Here is a 20,493-nt window from a genome sequence, read left to right on the forward strand (position 1 = left end):
TCCAAGCACAACTTTCTAGTCGCCTCCCTTACCTTACTGGCATCTGACTTGGCAATCCTGCACAGACTTAAGACTGTCTCTGTCAGGCGTGGGATAAGAAATTTCAAAGCACTGACTGAGATTATACGAAACAAGGTGGCTATAATGACCATCCTGAAAATCCTTTCTCTCTGTTATCTCTTCTACACAATGAACAAGAGAAGCGAAAGGTTGCGGAGCTCCACAGGGATGCGCTCAGCCAGAAGAGTAAACAGTACTAAAAAATTACCTTCTGGGATCTCCCCGAGAGAGAGGAATAGAGGTGAAAGCCAGCCATACAAACTGCTGTAGGGTTTGCAACCGCATCAGCAGCTGTGAAACTGAAAACAGCCAACAGGTCTGTCTGCGTTAGTGGAAGCACCTTCCCTGCTCCCCTAGCCAGGAGATCATCTGCTACCGCAACCAGTATCGTGCATGCATACGCTCAGGTATAAACCCAGACTGACAACAACCAGGAAGACCCAAAATACCTAGGTAATGGGAACCTTTCCTAGAGACACCGTGAATGAGTTAGCCGGGTTGCCTTTTGTGCAGTCTTGGCACCACGAAGGACGCCAGGAAAGCAGCGTTTTTAGTCTTGTTAGCGTGCTGCCTTCCACTGCTAATTATAAGGACTGGTAACACACTCCAAACTCTTTTTTTTTTTGACAAACTGCTAGTGTTGGAAAAAAGATTGTAATTCATTTAGCAATAACAGTCAACAAGCTTTTCGTTACTGATTGGGAAATAAATAAATAAATAAAATTTATGCTTAAACATGAAAAGTCCAAAGATGTTAGGTGTTGGTCAAAACAAATCGTAAGAGACAAATTTGTGTTCCATACAGAAATAGGTTTATTGACAATCTTGAGGAAAACAATATATTACCTAGTTCTGCCGGGTATGCTATCACCTGATTATCATAATGGCAAACATTTGTAATAAAAAAATCAGTTAATAAGCAAGCCACTATTTTATACACTAACTTAAAATTTTACAGGCTAACTTCAATCTCGGAGCTGATTTAAGAAGTACCTTCATGTAGAACATATGTTTTTCTTTTTTTTTGCATGTCTGTTAAGGCTGGTGTAATTAAAGGGTTAATTAGAATCTTAAATGCTTAGTTCGCATGTTGCGAGATACATCTCACTCTATAAACATAACTTTGTGACATGGGAAAAAGTGGGTTTTTTTCATTATAACTGCCCGTCTTGTGTATTGGCAGCATGAGAGTCCAAATGAGAGACTGTAAACATCTTTAAATAATCAGTTTCCAGTTTTATTATTCATAATAATTGAACTCTCTTGCTTTCTTGATGTTCATATTGCCACAACGTTCCTGAAGCTGTCCTTACTGTGTCAGCTACCTCTACGCGATGGCTACAAAGGTTGTACGGAGCTGCACACAATAAAACCAAAACAATCGCAGTGAAATAAATTGTGTGGCTTTTAGCCCACCAAAGCAACACCAACAGCACCCACCTTTGCTTCAGAGGGAGTAAACTGTGATCAAGCGATCCCGAATTTCACTTTTTTTTTTAATGCTTCACGGCTCACATTGACTTTAACCTTTGTTCTTTGAGGGGCCTTCCATTTTGTTTTCTTTTCTGGTTATTAATTTTTATGGGACACTTAATGCCCACGGCAACGCGACGCGGGTTTTCAAACGTCCCCGCTGCGTGCGGTACGCTACAGCTACGTGCGGCCCATTGTCCAGCAATGACCACTGCCACCCCGTTTCTTCTCATCCACAGAAAGAGTTATTCTGAGACTTTTTTGAGGACCTTACACGTATCACCAGGGTGAGTAAGTCTCCCACTGTACAGGCAAGAAGCCCCAGGCTGCCAACTCGCCGGGCCACCACCGCAGCGACTCAGCGGGAGAGGCGCGCCTCGGGCCTGCCGCCTTAAGCCTTCCAGGGCAGAGGGACGGGCCCCCCGCCGCTGAGGCGCCGACCGCAGAGAAACCGAGCCCCGCAGCGCCGGCCCCGCGGTGAGGGAGGGCGGCGGGCTGCCCCCCGCCCAAATGGCCGCCCTCCCCCGGCCTCCCCCCCGGGGAACTACAGCCCCCACAACCCTCCCCGGCGCCGGGGGGGCCCGCGCTGCCCGTGACGTCACCCGCCGCCTCGGGGAGAGTCCCCAAGCGCTCCTCGCGCTCCCGCCGGGGAGGGGAAGGTGGCGGGCGCATGCGCGCTGCCGCCCCGCGGCCGCAGAGGGGGCGGCGCCGCGGCTAGGGGGGAGCATAGCGCGGCGCGGCCGTTGGCAGCGCAGAGCGGCCGTTTGGGGGCGGAGCGAGGCGGCCCCGGGCCCGGCTCCGCTGTCAACACCAGCCAACATGGCGGCGCGGAGGCCCCGCACCGCCTCAGGTCAGTGGGCTCCCCGTGGGCTGGGGCGCGCCCGCAGCGACGCGTCCTGTCCCGTCCGGTCCCCTTACGGGAAGGGGGAGGAGGCGCGGCGGCCGCCCTTCCTCTCGGGGGCGGGGGGCAGCCTGGTCCCCCTGCCGGTGCCGGCGCCCGGGGGCGGGGGAGGGGATGGCCCGGGCTCTGCCCCTCCCCCGTCCGTCCCCCCCCGCCCGCGCGGCTGGTGGGGGAGGGACGGGCCGACGGCGCCGCGCGGGACCCGGCGCGCAGGCGCCGCGCCCCGCCCCGCCCCCAGGCGGGCCGAAGCGGCGGCTGCCACCGCTGCGGGCGGCCCTGGCAGCCCCCTCCCGGCCTTCGCGGTGGCGTCCCGCGGTTTAACTGCCGTAAACCCCTTCTAGGCGGGAGCGGTGTGGCAGGGGCGGGGAGGAAGCGGCACGTCCTCAGGTGAAAGCCGCCTTAAGACCGAAGTGCCGGCAGGGTCCTCGCAGCAGCTCGGGGACGGAAAGCCGCAGGTGCCGGGCTCTGGCGTCGGCGGGGCCTCGCCGGAGGCTGCGGAACTGAACCTGCAGGGCGCGCTGGGGAAACTCGGAGCGGTTTCCCTAGCCTCCGTCGTCTCCACATCTTCTAGCGTACAGATCTTTAAGTGTATTGGTACAGCCTTACGGTGTAACGCCTTTCTGCACGGGCACGGTTTTATGTGCGTGAAGAGTATGCATAATATTATCCTGCAAGGAAAGGAATATTTTCTTTCATCAATAGAAAATGCTCTAGCGTTATTATTTTCCACGCACCGTGTTAATACTTGTGTGAGTTTTGATTTGAATAATACTAATTTAGGGGCAGAATCAACGGAGCTAACAGTCTGTGACGGTGTTTTTATGTTCTTTGCCATTTAAAGATGTTGAACAGTTTACACTCAATACCTCAAAGTTGGAAAGAAAGAAGATTCAATAACAACTTTTTAGCATTATGGCTCTTGCTATTTATTTTGTAGTACTCACGAACACTTAGGTGATAATAAAGGGAAAGAATTCATACCTACATGTGTGTTTCTTGCATTCTCTAACCTTTTACCCATACTTGTAGTAAGAGAAAAAAAGTCACTGACATTCTTAATAGAATGTTTATATCTACAGTCTTTCTTTGTAATTCTAGGTAGTAATTTAACTCCTCTTCCTCTTTGCAATGTCCCAGCATCATTGCTGAACTTGTATTTCACCTCAAATATATTTAACTGAAGTGGACTTTAATTCATGTAGGTACATCCGTAGAACTATTACACGCTTTTAAAATAATTTTTTTAAAAAAGGTTTAACCATCTCTTTCCTTTGATGTTTGAGTATACGTGGTATTTAGGATCTCGAATTTGAAGTTGTAGGAGACCTATTTTGAAAATGTTGACGGAATTGTACTGCAAGTATAGAACTTAATTGAAGTCCCAGCTTCATCCATTTCATCTGTTGTGGAAAAGGAGCAGAAGTGTCTGTTCTTGGCTTATTAGCATATGCTAGCGCCTAGCCTTCTGAGGAAAACACTAGGCCAGAAGTTCTCAATCCTTTAAAGTTTTGGTCTATCCAGAAGAGACGTGTGTGCTTTCTCTTGCGTTAGATGTGTTTCACATTGCTTAAGATCATAAAAGCACTTGTAGTAGGTCAGATGAAAGCCCAGCATCCTGAGTCTGAAAGCCATCAGCTGCAGGATGAGCTAAGAAAGATTTAACAGGGTAAGCATGTAGTGATACTTTCTCAGAATGTTTCTAATGATTTTCAGCCGAGGACCTCATTAGCTACAGTTGTTGTCTTTGTGTCTGACAGCCCTTGGTGGATTTTTTTCCCCCCTTTAATTTGTTCTGTTGTTATTTGGAGTCCACATCAGCTTTAGGTATCTACAGTATCCTGCAGTATCCTGCAGTTCCACAGGTTAACCGGGGCTTCTGGGGGGTGAAGGAGGGGAGAGGAAGGCTTCCTTTTTTCGTGCTGAAGCAGCTACCTTCTAGTTTCATCTGATACCTCTTGGTTTCTGTGCTTGAACAGGTAGGAGATTCCTGTTCACCTTTTCTGTGCCAGTCATGGATTTTATAGATGATACCTTCTCTATAGTTTTCTCTTCCTTACCTTGAAGATTATGGCATAAAATCTCAAAATCCTTTGTGCTGTGAGCTGCTGGACCACAGGTGGCCTGTATGCTGCAATTTAAACCATTGGATTAGCCAGTTAATACCAAAAGCGGTTCTGTTAATGTTTGGGGTTTTTACATAGAATGTTAATTTACTGTGTAACTGAGAAAATAACTTTTTTCTTTTTTTTTTTCTTTTTAAGAACATGAAAGTGACGATGATTCCTATGAAGTGTTGGATTTAACAGAATATGCACGGCGTCACCATTGGTGGAATCGTGTGTTTGGCCGGAATTCAGGACCAATTGTAGAAAAATATTCTGTAGCTACCCAGATTGTGATGGGCGGCGTCACTGGCTGGTGAGGGAGCATCACTTTTCATAACTGTGCTAGACCTTTTACTGTTCTTAGAAGATCCCTTTCCAAGGCTATTTTAAGCAGATAAATGTATCTTCTCTAACGGGATTTTGTTTATCATTGATCAAGATTATTCATGCGTGAACAATTTCTTAACTCGTTACTCTGACTCATCATTCTAAAGTTTTTTGTAGTATTGGTAAAACAGCAGTTAGCTAAGGGAAGTCGTGCTAGTTATTCTGACAAGGATTTGGGGAAACGTCAGAACTCTAAAAATACAAAGAATAAATGGAAAATTACTGCATATAACTTCTGTTTGTATGAAAAACCGTATTTCCTTACTAGCATAGATTTAGAAACCTAGTTATGATATTATGGCTAAGATATTTTACAGGTGAAAGAAATGAAGAAAAAAAAAAAATGTGTGGCAGAATATACTTTTAATTAAGAGCCCCATTTTGTAGAGACTTTTTTTCCTTTAAATTCAGCTGGAGCCATTTTGAACAAATTAACAGTCTGCTCTCATGTTTACTGGAAAGAGATACCACAGCATAGTTACGCTAAAATAATTCATGGTGAAAGCTAGACAGTAAGGATGAGAACTTAAACTGGAAAATGTGGCCACGGTCTTAGCAGCTACGTCAAGGTATTTCTTTTTTGTCAAAGGTATTTGAATGGTATTTGTCTATTCCAGTATTCTAAAAAAAATAAGTTCATTGAAAAACAACAATATGGTAGCACAGTAACTTTTAAAACAGAATTATGCAAGATTTGGAAGATGAAATAGAGTGAAAATGGAGTTGTCATGTCCATGCTTAGTACAGCTTTGAGGAGTGTAGGCTTAGCTTTCAGTCTAGTTTTTTTATTTGCCTCTGTAGCCTTAATTATTTTTAAAAGTTAGATGTGTATACATAAACTCTGAAGCTCCTAGGGAATACTTCATCTGGCATACATAAAAACTGGCTTATTGAAAGATCTGGAAACTGTATATTTCAGTGTCTGTAGATGTATATACCTCTGTGTGTGTATTAATGTATATAAATATGAATTCACTATTCATTTGCAGGGGGAAAAAAATTCCCCTGTGTGTGTGGGCTGGGGTGGGGCGGTGGGTCAGACACTGGCAGAGTTGCCCAGAGAAATTACGGAACCATCAGCCTTGGAAACATTCAGCACTTGCCTCAGTTAGGACCCTGAGCAACCTGACTGAGCTTGGAGGTTGGATCGGTCTTTGCAGCTGGCCCAGTTTTGGGCAGGTGGCTGGACCAGATGACCTCCAGAGGTCCCTTCCTGCCCAAACTATTCTATGATATCAGTATCTGTGCTGTTCTCTATTTGATGTGGGAGTGTTTGGAGACTGCGAACAAGGTAGTAATCTTCTGGTTGCTTTGATCCATTAAAAACAGACTAAAACCATGTCCCCATAGAGGGGCCTCGCTGATTTTAACTCTTGTGGTAGGGATGTAACTTCTTTTTACCCAAGATATTCAAGTTATGGGTTGTGTAGTTAATATAAATGATGGTATAATATATTTACCTTCCATTTGGGAACAGTTACAATGGCACTTTTATATTATTACATTGTGCTTTATTAACATGCTACATTTAAAAGCAGCATACAGCTTTTATGTGTAGACAACGTCTGGAGATCTCAAGCTTACTTTAAAGGGGCCATCAGACAGCCATGAACTAGCAACCATTACTCATGTTGTCTTGTGTTAGATATTATTAATTAAATATTGTTTGTATTAAATATTTTGATTTTAAAATTTAAAAATGTGAAATGATACATTTGCTTTGTTAAATGAAAAAATAGTAATAGTTGTAGTCAGGAATTTTGGAGTGCAGCATTGTTCAGCAGACAACTTCATTGGACTGGGTTTTTTTTGTTTTGTTCTCCTAAGGTGTGCGGGATTTTTGTTCCAGAAAGTCGGAAAGCTTGCAGCAACTGCAGTAGGTGGTGGCTTTCTTCTGCTTCAAGTATGTAGCATTTCATGCTTTATAAGTTGGCAAATGTTATTTACTAAACAATAGGAAAAACACAGCTGTTGGGTAGAATTTAATTAGGAAGGCTTCTTACCTACTTCCTCTTTTTAGTCTCATCAATCAAAAACTTACATTTCAGCTGCAATATTGTGTACAAAAGAGACATTTCTAAAAATCAGTGGTAAATCAGAATCTACTCTATCCTGTAAAATAGTTTGTAGTAAGCCAAAAGAAACCTCTGTGCAGAAACTGAGATGCTGTATGTGATTCAGTATTGCCAGATTAGAGGAACTGCCTGTAAACCTAAGGTTAGGGAGATCAAGGAATTTAAGCTGTATTTATTTTAAATAGGTTTGAGAATTTTGTCAGTGCTTTAGAAGAAGTAGGCTGCTTTGGTAGTTGCTTGGAGGGCGTACTCTGGTCTCGTTATGAAGCCATGTTTTTCTCTCTTTCTCCCCGTGCTGTATTTACTAGTTATATCTGCTGAACCTCTGAAGCTTTGCTGACTTCTGATAGCTTCATTGCATTCCTCTGTTCAATGGGATTTCAAGTTCAAAATTTTTTAATGATGTTATCTGGCATGACCATTTGCATTTTTCATTAGCTGTTGTGGTTAGGGGAGGGCATATTTCCAAAAAGCCTTTAAATTAGATGAAGAAACTTTTTAAGTGAAGGAGAATTTCACATATCCCTCTGTATGATGCCAAGTAATTCTTAATTTTTTTACTGGCATTTTTCATGTCTTACTACCTGTGAGCTTGTCATTTTTCCTCAAATCATTCTAGAGGAAATGGACTGGTGCCTACTTAGGTTCGTGCAAATAATATACCATTTTTTGAGGCAGGATGTTAGATACTTTTTTTTTTTTCTTTCCAACATCACTCTGGAGGGTTTCTGAAAAGCATATCCCACTTTTAGTTATTTCTTTGATTGTAATGGCTGTTGTAGTCAACCGTTGATCAGGAAGGCTTGGATGGTACCTCTGACTGTTGCTGTGTAATGCATCAAAATGTCACAGTTGTGTGAAGTGCTCTTACTTCCTTCATGATCATGTTCTCTACTGTTTTGGGGTTTGTGTTTTTTTAAACTCCTTGTTGAACCTGTAACTGAACTGCGGCACTTACATGAGAATGTCTGCTCTTGGAACTATTTGGTTTAAGTTGTTTTCAACAAATACACTTTATGTATTTTATTTTTAATTACTCAAAAGCAAGCATCAACAACAATGTAAAAAGTCCAATAGTTTTAACGTGAAGCTTTATAGTATTAGCATTCATTCCACTTCATCATTGTGCATTGATGATCTTTTCAAATCTCTGGAAATCACTGGTTATTGGGCTTGTACCTAAACATAGGGATGAATTTTACAAGGGTGTTGAATCTGAAATGGTTTAGAATCATCCAGATGTAAATTTTTGGCAAGATGTGCTATGCCAGCAAATGAATCAATTTGATGGAGTACTCTGGACTTCTTTAGCCCATAATGTATATTTCTGGATCATGAGGGAAGAATGAAATCTTTTTTTAATATATATATATGTGCATACATATATATGCAGTGGACCTTGAAGTACTCGTCATGCTTTTCATCTAGTTGACTTAAAGATCAGAATCTCTCTTCCCATATTGTATGCCATTGGTCTTAATTCTTTTAATGACAGTTCTGATTTAAATACGACCGAAGAGCCTACAGAACAGAGGCCTGGCATCCCATGGGTAGCAGGCAGAATGTTGCCTGCAGGTGCCTTCATTAGTACTTCTGACTACAGGAAGCTGAAAAGTTAAAACTAAGACCTATAGACAAAGGAAAATAGAAATTGCTTAAAACACATTACTTGTGCAGTATTTCTGCTTGTTGAGCTGTGAAGTTTGGGGAGCTTTCCTGTACATAAAATGGATTTGCTGTATGTTTGAGTGTCTGATTTCTTAGTTGATGTCATTTACAGTGTATGTGAACAGGAATATTATCCAAGAGGAAAAATGAGTTGCATATTTTGATTGAGTTGTCTATATCTTTAATTAAGTAAGATCAGATTCTCTTGGAAGGGAATGAAGTAAATGCCTTGGTCTTTCATTTTAATTCAAAACGTTTTGCATTTTAAAGCTGAGTCATAAATTCTGTAGTGCAATTACATTTCTGTAGTCTTTAATTTTTTCATTTAAAGATCACACATCGTGATTTTCATTTCCCTATGAATACATGTTCAGCGCTTCCCCTGAGTGGGCAGAGGAGCGTTTCAGCACATGACTAGAAACTTCCTTTTTATCTGTAAATTTCTCTGAAGTTGCAGATTTCATTTCAACTCCTGATTGCAATATTTACGTTGTAATCACCTGCTAAAACAAGAATAAGAACTACAGAAGGCAAGATTCTTGGCTAAAGCCCATTCAGTGAAACTTTTCAGTCCTGAAACTAAAAAAAAAATACATTTTTTTCTTCAGCATATGATGACTTCATCTCAAGAAATCTAGTAGGAAACCGAAAGCAATACATTTTTGGAGTGTCAGTTTGTACAAGAAACTAAAAAGATTTTTCAGATTTTTGTAAGTGATCTAGAAATTTTTCAGTCTTAATACAGATGAAATGAAAAGTAGTCTGAGGAAGAGAATAAAAATGACATTAAGGAATTTGCATAGCTTTTCAAAATTAATATCTGTTACCACATCTTTGTGCGGAATATGTCAACAGCTTAATTTGATCAATTAACTATCCTTTTTATCGAAATAGATGTAGCTCTTCAAATATGCTGGTATAAGACCAATACCCATGCACTATATTAAGGAAAATACAATCAATTTCGCATAGCAAGTAAGGGATTTTCCTTACATAGCTTCTAGTTTATACAGCACAGTGTTCAGTGAAATCCTGAAGAGCAGGGAAGTATGAACTTATGTGGTTCTGCTACAAGGAATTAGTTAAAAACAGTTTTTCTTAATGACTGCCTGTTCTCTCTGTGTTTTTAAATTCCTGTATCTTTAATAATGGTTTTGTTGCTTTTTGCTCTGCAGTCAACATACAAATTGCAGATTTTTCCATTGTGCGTTGACTATTATTTAATCATAAAATTGTATTTTTGTTCGGTTATTTTTGCTTTCACTAATATATTTTGCCTCATTCCATTAGCATGCCGTTGATGAATTAAATTCAATTTTTCATTAAATTATTTTCTAACTTAAGAAAAGTAAACCTTTGAAAACAACACGAAGCAAAATAAACTCTGAGATATCCTTGGCTATATGTTGTACGGGGGTTTGTTGATACCGTGCCATGATGATGTTGTGGCATCTCAGTGAAGCGGGGACAGAACAACATGCTTCTGGGGGTGGGGACTTAATAGAGAGAGTTGTATTCAGTTTTGCATTGAATATCCCGCTTCACAGTTGATGTCTGCAGACTTCGAGGGAACATTCAGTGGAACAGCCAAAGCAAATGGTCCTTGGAAGTTAGTTTTTTAAAGAAATACCATATTTCTGGCAGCTTTTGACATGAAATGGAGGGGCTTCGTTTCTCTACCTTTGTAAATTGGAGTAGTTTCACTGGTTACAGTGGAGCTGTGCCAGCAGATGGTGGCTGAAGATAAGAGCCTCTGCAGTTTAACTCTTACAAAAAATGTTGTATCATTTCTCAGTCCCTCCTTATCTGTATATTGAAGTTAGAGACTTGTCAGATCTGTTCTGGAAACTGGTTGATGGGGGTTGCTACCTATCTAAATACCAGAAAATACCTAGAAGTATACATGGCTTCTGTATGCCGTGCAAGTAACTGAACACGGGGAGCTCGCCTGTACCTTCTGGGCTTGGTTGGGCTTTTTTAGTATCAGAGATTTTTGTCTTTGAGGAAATTAAAACTCTTTTGTGCCATAGAAATTTTTTTGCTCTTAAATGTTTTTTGCTCATTACTCTTAATAATGTTTCACAGCAACGAAGTACCTCTCCATGCCTCTCCAGTATCACCCGGAAAATGAGGTCTTCCCTTTAGATCTCTGTTTTCTTTGATTAGCGTAGAGCAAGATGCATGTATTTTTAGTATTCCTGAATTGATGTATTTTTTTCAATTGCCTTTTTGGGAAAAAAAAACCCATTATTTTTTCAACAGTTCTGGAAGATCTTGAACAAAAATAAATTTTACTAGTGTGATATATGAGAGAGAGAGATATGTATATAATATATATATATTATTCCATTATCATATATACATATAGAGAGAGTTCTGTATATATAGATATACACACACCCCCATACGGCTGTTTTAAGAATATATCTCTCTATCTATATGTATAGACCTATAGGACTCTTTAATATATATATGTATGGAACTGATAATGGAATTTTATTATTTTTAGTTTCTCTATTATTGTAGGGGCTGGGTTTAAAAATACTAATGAACTTTTAAGAATTTGTGTTTATGTCAATTTACTGTTGTAAGCTAATAGGTTTTTTTATGATGTATTAGGGTCTAAAAATTGAAGTCTGTCTCACCAACATTTGAGTTCAGTGGGATTATTTCTGGACTTACATACAGAGTTACATAATTAGTAGGATTGCAGCCAAAGTAGACACGACACAGGCTCTGACTATCACTGCAGTGAAGTACAGTTTTCTTTTTTTTCTTCTCAGTTATAGATTTTATATTCAAAACATTGCCCTCTCTCGCTTATTTCATAGATGTGTACAAAAGCTCAAAAGCAGAACTTAAGATTTCTGCTACTAAGTTCAGGGAGAAAAGTAGTATAATTTTTATTGTGTAAACTGGAGTTTTGATACAAATGTAAGCTGTAACTACTGGAGAGCTAAACAGAACTTAATTAAAAATTTCTGCCTCATCCTTGTACTGTATGGATAACTGAGCTAATTGAACTAGTCTTAATGAAATGTTTCTCTTAAAGTCCCATTTGTTTTTATATATCTATTTTTTTACTTTCAAGCAAGCAAAGGTATTAGTATTTCTTACATTGTGTTGGACTGGGTAGATCAGTCCCTATTTAGTTTTCAGTTTTATGAGTTGGAAGGCACCAATTCAACACTCGGGCCTTTTTGAAGTTCTTGTGGTAATGTTAAATTTATATTATAAAAATTACCCCAACGCGCAACATTTTTTTTTCCCTGGTATGTCATCCAGTGACTTGTTCATATTTTCATACTGTACAGACAGTCCTTAATTAGCTATCCCTGCCTAACACTAGTGCCTGTGTGGATAAGTGGTTTTACAAGACAGGCAAGGTCAATGAATTTGTTATATTCTGAGGTATGAAGTAAAGGAGAGTATAATATTTAATAAGTTCATTTTGCATTTGTCCAGTGAACTGTTTTTTTTTTTAAATCTTGTTCAAAGATGGAAACTTAAGTTTACTTTCTTACATAGGTGGTCTTTTAGGAGCTTCATTTATGAATTTTAATTTAGACAAAATCTGTCTGACGCTTCATTTTAGTTTTCTTTTTTTTCAGGATGATGAAATTCTTATTTGTGGTGAAATATGTTGCTTAATTATTGTGGCTGTTTTAAAACCAGTTAGATGGTCTAATTTTAGTTATTTGGTAGAAAGAATCCATGAAAAATAAAATTCAGTGCCTGTAAGCGATGTCAAACATTTCTTTTTATGCCATACCGAATAAATTGTATATTTAAATATCTGTTCCACAAAACCTCATTACCTGTGAATGTTATTTACCGATTGTACCGTTTGCATAGAAGGCTCTTACATAAGTTACATGAATTTGCCAAACGTGACCTTAAGAAGGATCTGAGAAATACTATTCTTCATAAACTGTTTTTTGTATAACAGTCATTTACCTTTAAATTTAGCGGTCTGTATCTATTTGTTTTAGCTGTTAATAAAAGCAGTAATCCTTAGTTTTGATTCTTCCTCTCTTTTTTTCCAACTAATGAGTTTTGTTTTAACTGTTCTCTAGAGCATGCAGTAATTGCCTGACTTTTTTTTTTAAGCTATTATTTTAAAAACACTTAAATATGTATTTCTTTTGTGACTTGTCTTAAGGAAATTGGTGGGACTGTCAGTGTTGGCCAAGTAACAGAACATCTTATTTTTTTCCAGGATAAAATCTTAGTAAGAGAAACAAGGCAAGGGGTTGGGATGACGGTTAAACGTGCTAAAAACCTCATGGATGTTGTTTAAGCGTTTTGGGAGTTTGAGTGTAAATTGGTGTGAACAATCCCCCAGAACTTACCCATTTTGCTGATGTTACAGAACTTGTGCTGTACACGGGCTGTGTTATTTTTCTACTTGTTGGTTTTGTAGAAAGTATGAGAATTTTCTTGGACAGTTTAAATGATGTAGGATAAAATAATAATTTTCAGTATTTCTAGGGGTGATTCTGATTAGTCCCAAATATCCTGTCACAAATCAGAATTCTACAATTCTGAAAGAAGCTGAAATGAAACAGTTTTTTCATTGTTGTCCTATGAACATGCTTTTCTCTTTCCTTTTCTTACAAGTTACAGTAAATGCTGAAGGAAAAATACTGTTATTTAAAGCTTTTACAACTAAACAATAGAGAAGTGGTAAAATTAACAGTAGTCTACCGAACTTTGTCATTGCTTGTTCTAATTGGAATTGTTGTTATTGTGGAAAATACTAGTGTTTAAAGCAGAGTACCTGCTGTATTTGGCACAATGTCTTTTCCTGTATCTGTAATTAAAAAAGAAAAAATAAAAAAAAATGTGTAGGCACTAAGATACTGTATTTTGACTCATAAAATGTTAACTACAACTGTACTAAATACGCTTTATTTTCCTAGATTGCTAGTCATAGTGGATACGTACAAGTTGACTGGAAGAGAGTTGAAAAAGATGTAAACAAAGCAAAAAAACAGTTAAAAAAGCGTGCAAATAAGGCAGCACCCGAAATCAATACCCTAATTGAAGAGGTAAGTCTAAGGTGATAAACTGTTTTCTACCAGCCAGTTTTTCTTACCGTCCACTGCAGGTGATGATTAGTTGAAAATGGAGGTGCAAAACTGGAAGGCATCAGAAATGGTCTGGCTGTATGTTTTATTAAAAGTCATCAGATTGTACTCTCTTATTCATTTAGCTTTCGCTTTTGTTCACTCTTAAAGATGACACACAAACTTCAAAGTTAATGCATTTCTGCAGCTGGTACGGCTTAGGGGCTGCCATTGGCTTTGCCATTTGGGCTGTGCAGATTCTTGGCTAGTGAGAAAGCAGGAAGGTTGTGACACGGTAAAAAGTTGAGGGTGTTGTGGTTAAAACGTGGCAGCTACAAAGACAAAACCCAAATCTTCTTAGTCTGCTGATAACTAAAGTACTTGGTTGGAAAAGACTGACCAACCTTTCTGAAGAAAAGCTATAACCACTTCGTACCTACAGCTGTGGTTTTTATCTCATTTTTATACAGTTTGAAGAGTATCTGTTTTCAGAATCTGTCAGTTACATACTATGTTGAAAAGAGGTAGCCTGTGATACTGATCAGTGTCACTGAGGCTATTTCATTTTGTCATTTGAAGACTTTTATTTAATTGTTTTATCTTTAAAAACAAAAGTATGTTTAGCCTTGTTTTACATATTTTCCAATTTCATACGGACTATCTAAGTTTCTTTCTCAGTAATTGTGAATCCTGACTTGGAATATGTTGCAGACAATGTAACAGCAGCCACGCTGGTGCTCTGTAATTAAGAGTTTTGACGTCTCAGATTTAACCTGTATGGAGTTGCACAAATGTTGGTAACGATTGCCTTAAATTTTAACGCGAATGTGAAGTGGAAGTTCGAGAGAAGTGGTTTTCTAGCTTCTTCTATACCCCAAATAGCTTAACCTGTCCTTCTCCATCACCCTGCAGAAATGGGTGGGACAGGATGGGGGTTTTTGGTTGCTTCCTTTTTTTTTTTTCTTTTCCCTTTTTTTCCCCCCAGATTTGGTTACTATTGCACAATTGGAAGAAAGTAACATATCTGCAGTGTTTGAAGTGAAGGATTTATGAAATGGCACATGTTTGATATAACATGTTATGCTCTGTGGTATTACTTAATGAAATATCGTATACAAATGTCGTCATACATAAGTGTTTTTTGTAGCATTAGGTTGTTAGGAAACCGGCTCATAATGGAGTGAAGTGTATTTCTTTTTCAATGATCTAGCGTTCCAAAAAACACACTAGTATTTTTTTTTTTAAAGTTTTTTCATGTGATTAAAATTGAAGCGATGGTAGTGCTCATGCTTTTTTGCCAAGGGAGTTTGTAAAACATCTGTCTTGTTTTCATTAAAACAAGAGTGGTATTGGCATGAAATTGCTATGACAATTCCTCTGTATTTTGACTTTTAAAATGCTGACTGTATTTTAAACATACTGTTAAAGACAGCTGAGAGTCAGTTTTCACTCCATTGGTGCCAGCAGCTGCCACCTAGCTTTATACGTTTTTAAACACGTTGCTTCCCCCCCTCCATAATCTTAGTATTCTTGTTTCCAGGCAGTTGTGGTAAGTGTTAAATGTTACAATCAGACACAACTGACTCGGTTCTTTATGAATATTATTTTTCTTCTCAGTCAACAGAATTTATCAAACAGAACATCGTGGTGTCCAGTGGATTTGTTGGAGGCTTTTTGTTAGGCCTGGCGTCATAAGGACCTCAACCGTCTCTTCCCGATGGCATTCATGTCAGCAAAGAACAGTTGTGGTGACACGCTGTCTTGAAGCAGCGTGGGTCGCCGGGCCCTCCAAAGCAGGACGAGCGGACTAGCTAGACAATTTGGAAGCTTTTACATTTCAGGCTTTTGCCTCTCGAAGCTTGGCAAAACTAGGATTTGCTGAAAAACTGTGCAGTGTGCTCATTATAGCATTTCTGGGCAAAACTGGTTCATCTTCATCATGACTCTTTTTATCTATGACCTTTCAAGATCTAGCATTTTTTAAAATGTTATTCTTGGAATATAGATATGTAACCATACTGTAAGAAAGCAAGCTCCATTTCTATGTTTTCCCTAACAGATTGTTTATTTTAAAAGTATTTTTCTTCATGCTGTAGTAGATAGTATCAATGACTACGTAATGTATATGATATTGTAGTTGCAGCCTCATGGCTGTCCATGTTCTTTAGAAGTCACTGCAATAATCTCTCCATCTGTAATACCTTTTTACAGAGTACTAAATAACAAAGAATCATGAGCTTATTAAAGGTGAAAATTAGCTTTGACTCTGGCCTTTGTGTACATAGAAAATCAGAAAGTCTCCTGTTTATAGCCTGCAGGCATCCGGTACAAATATTTAGAGACACACTTGTGATATTTGTGCGCTAAGTAAATGTATATATGTTATTTTTCCCAGATGTGTAGACGTGCATAGACTCATTGGTAAAACTGCAGTACACAGGTAATCATTGCAAGCGCAGACTCCACAGTGATCTGATGCCTAATTGTTTTACACTCAGTAAACCACGGAGGTTGTTTCAGACCTCAGTAGTTGGTGCGATGAAGAGACGAGGCTTCTCTCCGAGCGCTCTGCGAGGGCCAGTACTTTGCAGGGCTGGGTGGGATGTCGGTACAGCGTGCCTTGAATGAACTGAAGGCTGCTCTTGCAGTCCATTTTAGCTGGAAATGATGCTCACTTCCTATTCACCTCTATTGCCACTGCGTTCTCCCCCACTTAGACGTAGGGTTTTTTTACAGTTGTCACTTAATTTGACTTTTGCCGTCTAGGGTGTCGGCTACGGAAAAACGAGGTGCAGATCGGCTTCAGTTAGCTTATTGGAAGAGCGCCTGCTTTTTCTGAAGTCTGGGAAAGCAAATGGGGCTTAACCTGCTCGATGTGTTTGCTGCCTCCGCCTTTGACAGATCAAAGCAGGAAGCGGATTCTAGAGGAGATTGGAGGCATAACTCTGCATGGGCTGGAAAATTTATTCTCGGGTAGGTTTTTAAGGTGGTTTTGGTAATCTGTTACTAGGTTATTCTGAAGAAGTTGCGAATCCAAACAAATGCTTAATGCGTTTTTCTGCATTTCAAACTTGTGAACCTTTTAGAAATGTCTACCCCAGAAGGACGGCTTGCTCTGCCCCGATGGTGCTGTTTTGTACTGTACCAGCCAGTTAATGTGAGAAGGAGTCTCTCTCGCGCAGGTTCTGTTGGGTTCTTGTTTGCATGTCTGAACAGCAATAGTGATTCAGTAGCGTCAGATGGATGGATGTGCGCTTCCGATGTACAGGAGATGGGACGAACACCCATCCGCTGGGCTGTACGTGAAAGGCGTTCGACATAGTAACCCAGTATATATTTAGATCAGTGCATCTGTGGACTTCAGAGATCTGTATTACACGTTGACTTCGTACATGCGTGCTTCCGGCCAAGGTGAGTAAGTTACAAAGCACGTCGTGCCTATCTGTGAAGTCTAAGGGTTTAGTTAAGCTAAAGACTTTTGAAAATAAAACTTAACATCTCTCCCTGCCCCAAACCAAACCCAACCCAACCAAACCAAACCCCCAAACCCAAGGAACATAAGTGGCCACAAATAACATGTTAGCATCCTAAACATTTTGTTTTAAGGTGTTTACATGGCTTTAGACATTCACAATTGTTGCCGTTTATTGGAAATGGGAAGCCCAAGGAGGAGTGTGCGTTCTGGGTCATCTGGGATTTAAAGAAAAATTAAGACGGATGAAAATGTTAAAACGTGAAAGTTTCTTTGCCTCAGTGTTCAGTCCAAAGGATAATGGGAAGGCAACCAGTCAGCTCTCTTCTGCTGATGAAGCTAATGGATTTTTGGCATGTCAGAAGAGTTGCTGAAGCCAACTGACATGAGTCACCCACCCTGACCGGAATGAACACGGGCGTTCTGACGGGCTTTAGGAATGAAGTGACCACCTCAGTAGCATGAACCCGTAAACCTGCGTTTTTAAAGAGAGTCTACTCTCTGAAAGGATTTCAAGGAAGCATCTTCTAGCGTGCTTGCTAAAAAGGCTGCTCATGTGACCAAGGAATATACTTCATAGTTAAAAGTAGAACTAAAAAAAAACCCCAACTTACATAGTAGTATGCAAGACCGATTTCTGCAGAGGAAGGTTGTTCCGCTATTCTGTTACTATTGTCTGAGATTCTCGGTAAGGCAACGAATAAACTGATCGAGTTAAATACATTTGGGGTTTTAATTATTATTTTATTTTTTGAAGCCTTTGGAATAAGAAGCGTAATGTTGTGGTAGATGTGAAACTGTCTGAGGGACCGAAAAATGAGGAGAAATGGTGTAACTGAAAAGGTGAACACTGGTGGTTTGTATTAGGATTGGCCTTAGGTAATGCATTCATGAACTGAGGAGAAGAATGACTGCTGGCACAGCAGTGTTTGCTAAACTCTTCGATGCAGTTCCTTAGGTTGGTGAGGTAGAGGGGATGCTACCAGGAGCTACAGCTAGAACTGACGGGGTGAGGAGATGATGGAGCGGCAGACTTCGATAAACATAAAGCACTGAGACAAATGAACGCAGCTTTTCTTGCAAATACCTGAGATTTCATCTGTGTCAGCTCAGAAGAGTGTCTTGTATATCACTGTACGTAAGGGAATGCTCTATAAAGTTACGGTCAAACGAATGGGATTATCGAGAACGGAATGGAGCATAACAGAAACTGTGTTTCTGGTGGCAAGTCCTTCTCTGGAATGATTTCAAAGTTACTATTACCCTCTGAGAAAAACTAATGCAGGCTAAGAAGATTCAGAGAAGGGCGAAATAAAAATTGAAGAAATTTTTTTTTGAAGAGCATTTTTTCGGGAAAAAAAACTAGAACATCCATTTTTAGAAAGCAGATGATTAAGAAGGAAAGTGTTAGAAATATGTAAATTAATGAAAGGCTGAGCCAGCATTTCTATGCTTTTTATCGTATAGCTGAAGAACTTGACTGGAAGGTGGAAAACACGAACCTAGCACAGGGAAAGGCCTTTTCACAGAAGGCGCAATTGGTCCGCGGAACTCATTTGCACTGTGTGCTAACGGAACCAGGGAACAGGCTCCATCCAGGGAAAGATGGGGCAACGCTTAGGTAAATTGCAGGAGTGCTCGGTTGTATGTAAAGGTGCAAGAAAAGCAACTTTATGTTTCTCTGGCCATAGCTAATCTTGCTTGGTGAAGTTCATGATAAAATCACTCTAGTGACCAGGTTATCCTACCTTTGCCTTTTACAGGCTTGTATCTTTTTTTCCCCTCAAACAGTTATTATCAGTCACTTTTCAAAATTGAATACTAAGCTAAATGATTGACTAAGGCATGCCACGTATCCCTCTAGCAAACAGCTGTTGAAAGTTTACTAAATATAATGAGTTTTGGGAGAGCTTGCTAATAAATCATCTATTTGTTTTGTATTATCTTAATGGGATAGTCCACTTTCTGAATTATTTCTTTTTAGTTAAAGCCGCATTGGGCAATAAGTTTTAATTTAAAGTGAGATGACTGGTTGGTCAAAACCAGTGTGATCTTATTACTGAATTTTAAGAGGCCGGAATTTGTCTAAATCTTTGAAGGCTGTTTCTGTTTCAGCAGCCAGACTGAAAATTAAAATATTGCAGTTAAAGAGCTGCCTCCTAGATTCAAGTGCATTTGTCATGAGGTCTTAAGAAAGGGGGATGCATACAGAGTAAAATGCAGAAGTCAATACTGAAATTCAAAAATGGTGCCTGTGCACATTTCATAACATACGTAGCATACGGTAATGTCAAGAAGCATCGGTCATACCTCCTCCTAACCTTTTGAAAATTGTTGGAAATCTCAAAGAATTACTTTAAAATCAAAATTCTGTAGCATGCAGCTGCCCGTGTGCGGTCTGTAGGCAATAGTGGAAAAAGATAATGTTCACCCAAATTCAGCACGACTAGAACGAGGTGATATTTTGGAAGGGAGATTGATGATAAAATAAAATGTGGGTTTTGGTCACCCCAGGGCTGTTCATGGGGCAGGTGGGTGGTGGGGGAGAAGGACTAGAATCAAATCAGCCAAGCGTAGGAGGTTTCATCCTCCCTTGTCTTTTGTATTATAGTTCAAAAATTAGACAGGAACCATCAGCTTAAAGAACTGTTTTTCCCTTGTCTGATTGGGAAGCAGGTCTGATGCAATGTGGTGATGTCCCAGTACTGGGACAAATGGAAAAGCTGACGTTTGTTATTTTGGGGCAATTTGGGAAGCGGGTGGTGGGTTCTGAACTACTGAGACAGCTGACATTCATCAGGACCTGTAAGACTGGAAGCCAATTTTAATTAAGATAATTGTGGGGTGGGTTCGCACAAAGCATCCAGTGCTGATCCAGCGCAGCCTGAAGCCTCGATGGGGTTTGGCCCCACCTTCAAGCTAAGAGGCCATCTACATCTTGGAGTGCTGAGGGACATGGTGCAGAGACTTAATGTGGGCTTTGGTGCTTGCACACCGGACTGGAAACAGCATGGCCAACCCTAGCACAAGCGGTGCTGTGCTTTAACTAAGAAATCTTGCTGGACCCAAGCTGGCTCTAGTTTCTATCTTGGGTAAACCGATACAGCGTTAACAGATTCGACTAGTTCATGGGCTCAGCACCCAGAAGTCCTCCGCCTCCCTCACCCTCTTCTCTTGTCCCCTGACCTCTGTGCCCCCAGTTTCTCAGTGCGCTGCCTGTTCCTACCTCCCTGCTTTTGTTTTGCCTGTCTTCTTTTTTTCACAGCTACCTAGAATAGAGCAC

At 40.2% G+C, this 20,493-nt stretch overlaps 1 protein-coding gene across 1 annotated transcript; it reads left to right on the top strand.

The window, feature by feature from the left end:
* Positions 1-2,270: 2,270 nt before the first annotated feature.
* Positions 2,271-16,002, top strand: FUNDC1 (FUN14 domain containing 1). Its single transcript, XM_076355077.1, has 5 exons — positions 2,271-2,383; positions 4,696-4,852; positions 6,754-6,829; positions 13,592-13,720; positions 15,356-16,002. Exons 1-5 carry the CDS (start codon positions 2,353-2,355, stop codon positions 15,431-15,433), a joined length of 471 nt encoding a protein of 156 aa, XP_076211192.1. The 5' UTR covers positions 2,271-2,352; the 3' UTR covers positions 15,434-16,002.
* The last annotated feature ends 4,491 nt before the right edge of the window (positions 16,003-20,493 follow it).

The sequence above is a fragment of the Aptenodytes patagonicus genome, chromosome 1, assembly GCF_965638725.1.
Source record: "Aptenodytes patagonicus chromosome 1, bAptPat1.pri.cur, whole genome shotgun sequence".
NCBI lineage: Eukaryota > Metazoa > Chordata > Aves > Sphenisciformes > Spheniscidae > Aptenodytes > Aptenodytes patagonicus.